General features: G+C 28.6%; 1 protein-coding gene across 5 annotated transcripts in view; it reads left to right on the top strand.

The window, feature by feature from the left end:
• Positions 1-12,866, top strand: part of robo2 (roundabout, axon guidance receptor, homolog 2 (Drosophila)) — a 67,245-nt gene that overhangs the window by 33,409 nt on the left and 20,970 nt on the right. For 3 of the 5 annotated variants that reach the window (XM_073817301.1, XM_073817305.1, XM_073817300.1), the window contains 3 exons: positions 3,868-3,995; positions 5,955-6,230; positions 8,816-8,941. In XM_073817301.1, coding sequence (XP_073673402.1) covers positions 3,868-3,995; positions 5,955-6,230; positions 8,816-8,941 — 530 coding nt within the window. The remainder of the gene's footprint in view (positions 1-3,867; positions 3,996-5,954; positions 6,231-8,815; positions 8,942-12,866) is intronic. The other 2 variants (XM_073817303.1, XM_073817302.1) reach the window with 1 other exon arrangement.

Raw genomic sequence — 12,866 nt, 5'->3', positions numbered from 1 at the left:
ATATATATATATATATATATATATATATATATATATATATATTATATATATATATATATATATATAATATATATATATATATATATATATATATATATATATATATATATATATATATTATATATATATATATATATATATATATATATATATATATATATATATATTATATATATATATATATTAATATATATATATATATATATATATATATATATATATATATAATATATATATATATATATATATATATATATATATATATATATATATATATATATATATATGTTATTTATTTATTTATATATTTATTTATTTATTTATTCTTGCCATAAGGGATCACAGATATTGTTTATAATAATAATAATATTAATATTATTATTATATTATTATTATTATTATTTAAATGACTAATTTATCATTTAAAATCATTTTTAAACAATATTTATTCATTTATTACTACAACTATTATTGTTTGTTGTATTTATTTACATAATAATAATAACAATAATAATAATAATAATAATAATTTTATTATTATTATTATTATTATTATTATTATTATTATTATTATATTATTTAAATGACTAATTTATAATTTATTTATTACTACAACTATTATTGTTGTATTTATTTGTATAATAATTAGTTTATTTATAGATATAACTATTATTAATTGTTTATTTATTTGTATAATAATTATAATAACAATAAATATATTATTTATTTTATTTATTATTATTTAAATGACTGAATTATAATAAAAATCTTTAAAATTTTAAAACTCTCTTTTAAACAATATTTATTTACTACTACTACTACTACTAATATTGTATATTGTATTTTTTGTATAATAATAATTATGTATTTATGTACAATAATAACTATTATTGATTGTTTATTTGTTTGTGCAATACTATTACTACTAATAATAATGAATAATTTATTATTTTTATTATCATTATTTAAATAACAGAATTATAATTAAAATGTCATCTAAAACACTAAAATAATTATTTATTTATTCATAACTACTATTATTGTTTGTTGAATTTATTTGTACAAAATAATAACAACAACAATAATTTGGGTCATTTATTACATTACTTATTTTTATATAAAGTATTTATGCATTTATTTATTTATTAAAAAAACATAAGGGTAGGTAAATTCATATTTACAGTATATTTTAGAAATACTTTTTAATATTTATTTATTTATTTATTGTTGTTTGTTTATCTTTGTAATAACAATGAATCTTCTTTGGAAGAAGATATAAGTGCACAAATTCAAAAGAAAAATCCAGTTCAGAAATATTTCCGCCCATGGAGCGTTACCAAGATGGCCGCTGAGTGGACTGACTTGCTTTTAAAAATGTCTTTTTTGGTTTGCGCTCTTGTCTTTGTGCTCTTTCAAAATCTTCCGTTCGTACCGGCATTGCTCCATCTCCACGACCATGACCGCAAATTGCTCCTCTAACAATGATGAAAGGCCAAATACAGAGATGTGGGCCGAAAAATGAAGGAGTCCTTGAGCGCTTCATTCATCCACCTCTCCACTTTTTCTCCAGTCCTCTATTGTTACATTCCCAGCCTTCCTCAACCAATGGCTCTTTATTTCCATCCACGCTCATTCTGAAGAGAAAAAAAAACAGCCGTTTTTATAGTGGGAGTGTGGCTTTAGCTGCACAAATGAAGGGATGGGGGTAAAAACACAAGCTCTCCTCAGCATCTGTTGCCCATGGCAACAAGCATCAGCGAGGTGATTGCACAGTAAAGTGGTGGTAATGGCCCACAGCACTCACCCGTGACAGCTTAAAGTCTTAATGATGCCTTTACGCCACACACACCCTTGGGAAGACGCACAACACCTGTTAAATGAAACCTCCTATGTGAGAGCTCAAACACACACGCGGTTGTCAGATGTGGAGGAGTGTGTTGTAAAACACAGGAGTTGGGTGAGCTGAAGATGGTATGTTATAGTGGGGGGATCTGTTAATTGAGGGTGTGTGTCGGCATGTACTGAAGGGTGTTCGCTTTGTGTGTTTTCTTAGGCAGCTACAATGACAAATGCAGTCTTTGTTTAAAATCCTAAAGCTTTTTGAGATTTTTCAGGTTTAAAGTGAGTGGGCCCTGCTGTACTACCAGTGTTTTATCAAATAAGAAAAGATATTCTTTAGGAAAATCCTAGAAAAATAAGCATTTTCTGTTGTCATGAGAGTGTCACACACAACATTTGTTTGTCTTTGTGTCTTTTGTCTTTATTTGGATTTCTGTCATGCGTTTAATTCATTTTTTAAAGTCATGTTGGAAAATCTTAGATTGAGATTATTATTATTATTTTACACTAATTTAGACACCAACATTTCATAATTCAACAATACATTTATTTATTTATTTATTTATTATTAATAAATAATAATTTATTTATTAATTTATCATAAATGTACAGTATATAATAATTTCACACTGATAATGTTTTTTTATTAATCTGAGCATTAGGCATAATAATAACAATAATAATAATAATAATATTATACCTTCAGTCCATTATATTAAAAAAATGCTAATACAAGTATTATTATTAATATTATATTTTTTATAATAATAATAATTATAATTTAAGTATAACTATTATACTTAATTGTATTATTATAATTATTATTATAATAATATTTTAAGTATAAGTATTATACTTAATTTTAATATTATTATTATTATGAATGCATTATTGTAATTGTATAGTAATAGCAACAATATTAATAACAATAATACATCCTTATTATACTCTTATTATTATTATTATTATTATTATTATTATTATTATCATACAAATACAACAAACATTTTAATTAAACAAAGATTTTAATTATAATTCATATACTTATCATTAAATATATATAGTATATATTAATAATAATTATTATTATTATTATTGTATTCCATTAAAAATATCTAAACATGATATTAATAATTATTATTATAGATAAAATTAAGTTTAATACTTGTACTTAATACAATTATTATTATTATTCATACAAATGTATTCTTGTAGTTATTTAAAAATATTAATAATAATAATTTTAATCAACTTTTTTATAGTTTCCATAGTTTTCTTTAAATTCAATTTTAAATTAGGCTAAATAAGAAAGAAATAAAGAAAGAAAGAAAGAAAGAAAAAGAAAGAGAAGGAAAAGTTGCAAATTACTAATGTTGTAAATTATATTTTTTATTATTATTTTAGCTGCAAAACGATTAGTTGCGAATAATTAATTCAAAATAAAAGTTTACGTTTGCATACTGTGTGTGTGTGTACTGTGTATATTTATTATGTATATATAAATACACACACATACGTGTCTATATTAAGGAAAAATTTGTTTGATTTATATGATATATATATATATATATATATATATATATATATATATATAAATTATGTTTACATACAAATACATACAATACATACAAATATAAAAATATATACATGTATGTGTGTCTTTATATATACATAATAAATATACACAGTACACACACATATAGTATGCAAACTTTATAAACTATTATTTTGAATCGATTAAATATTTTAGCATTTTTAGATTTCTGTACTGAATACACATATAAATATACCTTTATAGCGCTTATGAATAAAACATTCATATACTCGCAAGGCTTGATTTGCAATTGAATTCTTGTTTTCAGTCAAACCGCTTCGCAATTATTAAATTACCCTATCTGTCTCGTCAAATCCATATCCAGTAATCACAAACGAGTTGGAAGCATATTTAAAAATTCATTGCTTAAACAGTGTGGAAACTCAGAATATAATGAAATATAAGTCTCACATGCATGGTTTATGTTCCCGCAGTCGTCCTGGTCTGCTGAATGCCAGTGATTCGGGATACCCATGGCTCGCCGACTCCTGGCCGGCCACCAGTCTGCCTGTTAACAGTGGTTCTGGAGGACCCAATGACCTCAACAACTTCGGCCGTGGAGGTAAATCGACTCTCAGACCCATTGCTGCATCGCCTAGGAATTTAGGACACATTAAATTGGCAAAACTGGTTGTAGTCAAGAGTTCAAACTCAAAGTGTTAGAAGCAAGCTCTCTCCATCAGTTGAAAGAAAATGTCCTCTTCGCCTTTTATATTTCCGGGCAATGATTCATTCTGGGTGTCCTGGTGTTGTCCGTAAGATGAACACCTGTATGCATATTGCATCGGCCGTTTTTGACTTATATCGCCACCCGCATCCTGCTGTCATGTTGAAACTAATGGCTATGGTTCTGACCCACTGTCAGACAGAGGAAGGGCCGAGAGAGTGGTGGTGGTGGAGGGGGGAGTGTGAGGAAAAGATGGTGGTGGAGCAGTGAGTCGTGAAGGACAGCCGCAGATGCAGCTGCTGTATATCATTTTCTCTTCAGTACACGCATATACACACTCATGTGGAGTTACAGCATTATTTCCTCCTTCACAAGTGCAAAGAAAAAATGCAAAAAGAACTAAGCAGCAATGAGTCAAATGGAAAGAATGGAAAGAAACTAAAGGCCTGTCCACACTGAAAATATTGCATTTTCACAGACTTTCAGTAGGATTAATCTATCGCTTTCTTCAATTTATATTATAGTACAAATTAAGTAATATATCAACTAAAATATGTATATAATAATAATTATTTACTAAAATAAACATGATTTGTAATTATTGTTGTTATTACTATAAATAATACATTTATTATTAAGTGTCCTTATAGTTGTAGAATTTTAGAATTTATATCAATAATATTGTTATTGTTATTTCACACCCTTTAGATACCATAGTGTCAGAATTTCATAATTGTCTGAGCATTATTATAATTGTTGTTGTTTTATTATTATTATTATTTGCATTATTATTACATATTCTGGTAGTTGTATATATTTATAATTTATAATTTCTATTATTATTATTAATAATAATTTTGTATGTTAATACAGTATGTTGTTATTATTATTATTATTATTAATTTAGTATATTAAAAACAATTTATTATAATAATCATTATTCATTTTGTATTTTTAAAACAATTTATTATTATTATTATTATTATTATTATTATTATTATTAGATGCATTATTATTAAGTATTCTTGTAGTATATATTTATAATTTCTAAGAATTTATAATTGTTGTTTTTTATTGTGATTATTATTATTAATTTAGTTTGTTTAAAATCATGTTATCATTATTATTAATGTAGTATATTAAAAACAATTTATTATTATTATTATTATTATTATTATTATTATTATTATTATTAAGTATTCTTGTAGTTGTATATATTTAAGTTTTCCAGTAGTTGTATATATTTTTAATTTCTATTTTTATTATTAATTTCGTATGTTTAAAACCATGTTATCGTTGTTATTATTATTATTATTATTATTATTATTATTATTATTATTATTATTATTAATGTAGTATATTAAAAGCTATATATTATTTTTATTATTATTATTATGTGCACTATTATTAAGTATTCTTGTAGTTTTATATATTTATTATTTTCTGTTTTTATGTGCATTATTTTTAAGTATTCCTGTAGTTGTATATATTTATAATTTCTATTAGATTTATTATTATTATTATTATTATTATTATTATTGTTGTTGTTGCTGTTGTTACAAATTTTATTAAGTATTCTTGTAATTAATAATAATAATTTAGTATAATAAAAACTATTTATTTTTATTATTATTATTATTGACCTACAATCTGGAAATAAATAATACATAATATTTAAAATAAAAAAATATATATATCAAACTTTTTGAGAAGGAGTTTGTAGAAATGCATTGAAATGTTTTGATTTCTTGCAAAACTGACATCACTTCTTCTCCCCAAATGTCTTCCCTAACACCACATTAACCTCACAATCTGGTTTGTCTTCCCTTCCCTCTATCTTCCTGTTCCACTCAGACGTGATGCCCAGCGCCCAGGCTGACAAGACGGGCACCATGCTGTCAGACGGAGCCATTTACAGCAGCATCGACTTCACCACCAAAGGTGGATACGGCAGTCCAAGCCCCGCCTCCCAGGCCACACCCTACGCCACAACCCAGATCCTCCACTCTAACAGCATTCATGAGCTGGCCGTCGATCTGCCCGAGGCCCAGTGGAAGACCTCTCTACAGGCCAAGCAGGAAATGGCCAGCCTGGGCTACTCACTGCCAGACAAGAACTCCTGCAACAACAGTGAGTCAGGCTGTGTGTGTGTGTGTGTGTGTGTGTGTGTGTGTGTGTGTGTGTGTGTGTGTGTGTGTGTGTGTGTGTGTGTGTGTGTGTGTGTGTGTGTGTGTGTGTGTGTGTGTGTGTGTGTGTGTGTGTGTGTGTGTGCTTGTTTGTGCATTTCCAAAATGTTTTGAAACGCAGCCAGTTGCTCTATTTCTGGATATTGCCTGAGGTTTGTATCAGTGTTAATTTGACCACCGTTGTATTAACGTTGCATTTTTTTGACATTCAGGAACAATACGACTGTATATCATTGGCCCATAACAAAATCCATGACCCTTGAATGTGTTTCTGACCAACCGCATTTATTATTCAGATTGTCTTTGGGCTAAAAGAATGTAACATCGTTAGCCAAGATTTATTCTATTTTGAAAAGCTCTTAGACAAATGCACTCTGCTTTTTTTTTAATCAAAAAAGTACTACTATCCATATTAATGAACTTATTCACCGCTGTTGAACAGAATGATAAATTGTAGATGTTCCTTAACGCAATTAAAAACGGCTTCCGCTTTCATTTGGACTTGAATAAACCTCTAACTATGAAATTACTGTAAATCACATGTATAAATGTTTCCATGAACTGGTTAACTTGCCAACAAATAGAATTAATTCCAGGAAAATTAGCACTAATGTATGCTGTTAACCTCTGAATGAGACACTTTCCAAAGAAACTAGACAAATTGAGAGATTTTAAAGCAATTAGGGCTCTGTTCCAGAAACTAGTGAGTTGCCATGATGTCTGCTACCTAAATAGGCAGCATCCAAGAAATGCAGAAATACATAAAGAAAGAAATTGATTTAGAACATGAGGGCAGCAACTTTTATATAATTATATTATATTTATCTATTATAATATTTATTATATATATATATATATATATATATATATATATATATATATATATATTAGGGGTGGGCATAGATTAATTTTTTTAATCTAGATTAATCTAGATTAAATTTTGGAATTAATCTAGATTAATCTAGATTAAAATGGCTAATTTGAATTCTGCTGAAGGCATTCAGAATATGTGTGCTACCCAAATAATGACTTAAAGTCTTTGAGAATGGATCATAAAGCTCATAAAGCTGTTCTATGATAATTTGTTGATGAAAATAAATTATGTTCAATTAGATGTACTTGTGTTTACTAACTAACTAACAATGAAATTATTTTTTCTCCCTATTAGATTGTGGTTTTTTTAACGTCAACACCTACCCAGCCCATTACATGTTACACCGTACTTTTATTTTGACAGGTTGCCGTGAAGTTTCTGTGTCATACAGTATGATATTGATATGATGCTAGTTTTCTCAAATGAAACGGTAAAAGTGACACTCACAGCAGTTTGGGAGATTGAGTTTATCTGTTCATGTGAGATGAAAATGCCAAAAATTACCGGGAACGTCACGTGTGTTTCAGTATGCGTGTAGTAAAAGCTCGTCTCCGCAATGCATACATACAGCTAGGCAAACGGAACATATCGGATTCATATTAAAACGGTCTTTTTGCATTTCAGCTTTCACAGACACTAGTCCATATCGCGATTTGAATTAAGTGACTGACCAACATTTGATTTATGAATCCAAAAAACGACCAATTTACGTGGCATTTCGCTATAGTAGATTCGGTTTTTATGAATGGAGGACGACGCGATCCCGTCTGTGTTTTGGCGGAGGAGACTTAAACGCGCGACCATATTCTACAGTCTTCTTCGGTATACATCCGCGTTAAACTATCAAGGTGAAAGTCATCATAGCTTGCGTAGTTTAGACCCAGCTCCCAACCCAAATTTGAGAATAGATTAACGGCGATATTTTTTTTATCGCGCGATAAGAGTTTCACGTTAACGCAGCACGTTAACGCCGATAACGGCCCACCACTAATATATATATATATAATTTTATACAATTAACAAAAATGTACAGTTATTTGTAGCAATAAAGTTATGTAACATATTACAAAGTAAATATATAAATAAATATATAAAAACGTATAGAAATATTTTTAATTATTAAACATTTATTTCATAAATAATTTAATTTAATTTATAAAATAATTTGGGGGTAAAAATTGTTATTATAATATTGCATAGTATAATACATTTATTTTATATATTTTTATATTTTATACAATTATCAATAATTTACAATTATTTGTTGCAATAAAGTTATATAATTTATTACAAAATAAATATATAAATAAATATGTAAATAATTGAATAAATACATATTTTTGGGGAAAAATAAAATAAATATTAAAATAAATAATTGTATATATTATTATATTTGATATAATCTTCGGTCATTTAAAATTATTTATAGCAATAAAGTTATATCACTTACTAAAAAAATAGAATAAAACGCAAGGAAAAATATTAAAAATAATGTGTGTTATCATCATTGATAGATTAGAAAGAATAGGATTTTGAAATCGGAGTTGTGTGTGAGATCAGTGCTTTGCTTGGTGCTCTAACTGCACGCCCTTGCATGCGCTTGTGCCATCTTGCCCTCCACCTGATGCCACTTTTTTGCCCTTCGCCTCCACTAGCACTCCTTTTCATTCCTGACTACCGATTGGCTGACGGATTGTCTAATAGAATGCCGCACAACCAATCACAGGATTTCAGCACCACCAGCTCCCACAACAGCTCAGACCGGAGCAACAGTCTGTCAGGTTGGTATTTCACCGGTCAGCAGCCCACCCGCATCTTTCCTTCAGTCTACCCCTCTCCCCTTTCACCTCCACTAACCGTGGTGCACACGCCATGACTCCTGCTCTCTACTGTCAATAGTATGGGTTTGTGTGATGATAACTGTTTTCCTTATAGCTGGCGAGTCCACTGGATCTACAGCCATTGTAAGATGACCTGGATAGAAAAGTCCAGCTGGTTTCTAGCAGTACAATATGATTCTGCTGTTGTATTATTTGATTCTGAGCATCAACCTTTACATAATAATGTTTAGATTCTATAAATTCATTATCTAACCCTGGTTTTAACTGGTCTTAGATGGCTTTTAGCTGTTTTTTCCTAAATCATCTGGTTTATCTAAATCAGCTGGTTTTAGCTGGTTTTCGTAAAATTACCTGGTTTTCGCAGTTTTTTTTCTAAATCAACTGATTTGGCTGGTTTTTAGGTAAATCAGCCGGTTTTAGCTGTTTTTTTTTTTTTTCTAAATCAACTGGTTTTAGCTGGTTTGAACTGGTTTTTGTTAAATTAACTTTTTTCTTAGCTTACTTTTTCTAAATCAACTGGTTTTAGCTGATTTTAACTGTTTTTCATTAAATAAATAGTTTTTTCTTAGTTTTATTTTCTAAATCAGCTTGTTTTAGCTGATTTTTAGCTGTTTTTTTCCTAAACCAACTGGCCTTAGCTGGTTTTTAGGTAAATCAACTGGTTTTAGCCGGTTTTAACTGGTTTTCATTAAATGAACCGTTTTTTTTTTTTTGTTTTTTTTTTATAATCAGCTTGTTTTAGCTGGTTTTTAGCAGTTGGTTTTCCCAAATCAACTGGTTTTAGTTGGTTTTTAGGTAAGTTAACTGGTTTTAGCTGATTTGTAGCTGTTTTTTGTCCTTAATCAACTGGTTTTAGCTGGTTTTAACTGGTTTTCGTTAAATTAACTCTTTTTTTCTGAACTCTTTTTTGCTAAATCAGCTTGTTTTAGCTGATTTTTAGCTGTTTTTTCCTAAACCAACTGGCCTTAGCTGGTTTTTAGGTAAATCAACTGGTTTTAGCCGGTTTTAACTGGTTTTCATTAAATGAACCGTTTTTTTTTTTGTTTTTTTTTTATAATCAGCTTGTTTTAGCTGGTTTTTAGCAGTTGGTTTTCCTAAATCAACTGGTTTTAGTTGGTTTTTAGGTAAGTTAACTGGTTTTAGCTGATTTGTAGCTGGTTTTTGTCCTTAATCAACTGGTTTTAGCTGGTTTTAACTGGTTTTCGTTAAATTAACTCTTTTTTCTGAACTCTTTTTTGCTAAATCAGCTGGTTTTAGCTGATTTTTAGCTGTTTTTTCTTCAATAAACTGGTCTTAACTGGTTTCGTTAAATTAACATTTTTATCTCAACTGATTTTTAGCTGTTTTTTTTTTTCTAAATCAATTGGTTTTACATGGTTTTTACCTAAACCAGCTGGTTTTAACTAGCTTTAACTAAATGGTCTGGTTTTAGCTGTTTTTCTTAAATCAACTGGTTCTCACTGTTTTTTAGCCAAATCAGCTGGTTTTAACTGGTTTTGGATGGTTTTTGCTAAATTAACTTTTTTTCTTAGCATTTTTTCTCTAAATCAGCTAGTTCTAGCTGTTTTTGGCTGTTTTTCCTAAATCAACTGTTTGTTTGTTTTTGTTTTTTGTTTTTTAGCTAAATCAACAGGTTTTAACTTGTTTCAGATCGTTTTTAGCCATTTTTTCTAAATCAACTGGATTTAGCTGTTTTCGCTAAATGCTTTTTCAAAGAATTCTAAAAAAAAATAAATTAAAAATTACATTTTATGAATACAGAATTGAATTAAAATGTGTATGTATGTATGTATGTGTATATATATATATATATATATATATATATATATATATATATATATATATAATTTGTCTGAATTCTGAATAATGAAATACGACAACAGTTTTCATGGTAATCATGTTGCTACATATAAAGCACACTTGTGATACCACGTTACATCATTACAGCCCTTAACATGCTGTACAAAGGTTAAACGAGATCAGATTGATTCGATTTGGTCAACTGATCTCTATCTTGTAGACAATCCTCGCCTGAAGAGCTTGAGATGTTTGACCTAAATCTACCCTTGGAGTCCTAATTGTAGCTCATGAAACACTTGAGCCAGATGCTTGGAGAGCTTCCCATCTAATGTCTGAGGCTGCGTTGGATTACTGCACAGTTAAAGCACTGGCATGAAACTTGATTAGAGAGGAGAAAGAGAGCCACATGGACAGCGAGACGAGAGGATGGGGGCCGTCTCTGTGTCCTATAAATGACATTGTAATTTTCAGTACATGAATTTTATTGTAGCTTGTAACCATTAAAGGGAGGAATCAGCTCAAATCAAGTGTGTGCATACATTTCCCAGTGGTTTCTTTAACGTTGCGACAGTAACCTGTGACAAAACAAACCTATGCTGAAATCGAAAACACAGTGACATCGTTAACACAAGGTTAATGACAATGTCAAAAGGTGCTTTGCTGGAATTACAGCTTGTGCAACAGGTCAAACGGAGGCAGAAGATAAAGGTTGAGTGGATTGTGTCATGCGCCATTTCCCTTTCACATGTGAAGAGTTGTGAGGAACTAAAGTATTAATAGAGAATACCAGAAACGCTTAATTTTAAACCCGCTGGTGTTTTTTCTTCTAATTTTTACTTTTACATTAGAATGGTATGAATTTTGATAAAGGTTTTGGCACTTGCTATGTGAACCAAAAATCATGGACATGATTCTGAAAAATAGTCACACTTGTGCTGTTAGTGGTCAATAAATGGGAAGCAAATTTCATCTAGTGGAAGTGTTTGGTAGTGCAGGCAAACAAAATCTTACTGAAAACGCTTTTTTTTGCGATATCAACTTCAAATTTTTAACTCAACGATTCAAAAATAGTATTTTTGTGCATTTTTAATAATAATAATAATCAACTTCAACTTGGAAAACTTTTATTTTACTTTAACTTTTTCACTTCAGCAATAATCTGCCAGGTGCAGTACCATAAAAATGCCCTAAAAATACAAAATATTAATTATAAAACATTACTGACATTAAATGCCGTACATTAATTAAAAAAAGGAAAAAATATATTTCATATAAATTTAAGTATAGTATTTTTGTGCATTTTTAATAATAATAATCAACTTAAACTTTGAAAACATTTGTTTTACTTTAACTTTTTTTGCTTCAGCAAGAATCTACCAGGTATCTTCTTTAAAAATAGACCAAACTTAAACTGTCATAAAATCTTAAATGATATTAAACCATAAAAAAAACACATTAAAAATACAAAATATTAATAAAAAAACATTATTGACCTTAAATATTGTACATTAATTAAAAAAAAGGAAATTATATATTTAATATAAATTTAAAAATAGTATTTTTGTGCATTTTTAATAATAACAATCAACTTAAACTTAGAAAATTTTGGTTTTACTTTAACTTTTTCACTTCAGAAATGATCTACCAGGAGTCTTCTTTGAAAGAGTCCAAACTTAAGAAGATGGAAATGTTATTTTCAGGTCTGTGCTTGAGGTTAACAGGAAATGAATGGGTCATAACTATTCCATAAACATAGCAGTACTATAAAAATCCCATAAAAATGCAAAATATTAATTAAAAAACATTATTGACCTTAAATATCATACATTCATTAAAAAAAATTAAAAAAAAAATAATAGAAAGCCCATAAAGTTTGTGTACTGCCCCATTAAAAGCTAATTATTTTCAAATACTGTTATTACGTCTTTCTCCTACCATAACATACAATTAGATCATAATTCATTGTACAAGATACAACAGGTCCGAGTTGAGCAATCTTATTGATGTGTTAATGGTGTGCAACTTTATAAGTTATGAACCCCAGCCAAGTTCCTTCGCCTCTTCG

The sequence above is a fragment of the Garra rufa genome, chromosome 14 (assembly GCF_049309525.1).
Source record: "Garra rufa chromosome 14, GarRuf1.0, whole genome shotgun sequence".
Classification (NCBI taxonomy): Eukaryota; Metazoa; Chordata; class Actinopteri; order Cypriniformes; family Cyprinidae; genus Garra; species Garra rufa.
This window is presented reverse-complemented; position numbering and strand designations above follow the sequence as displayed.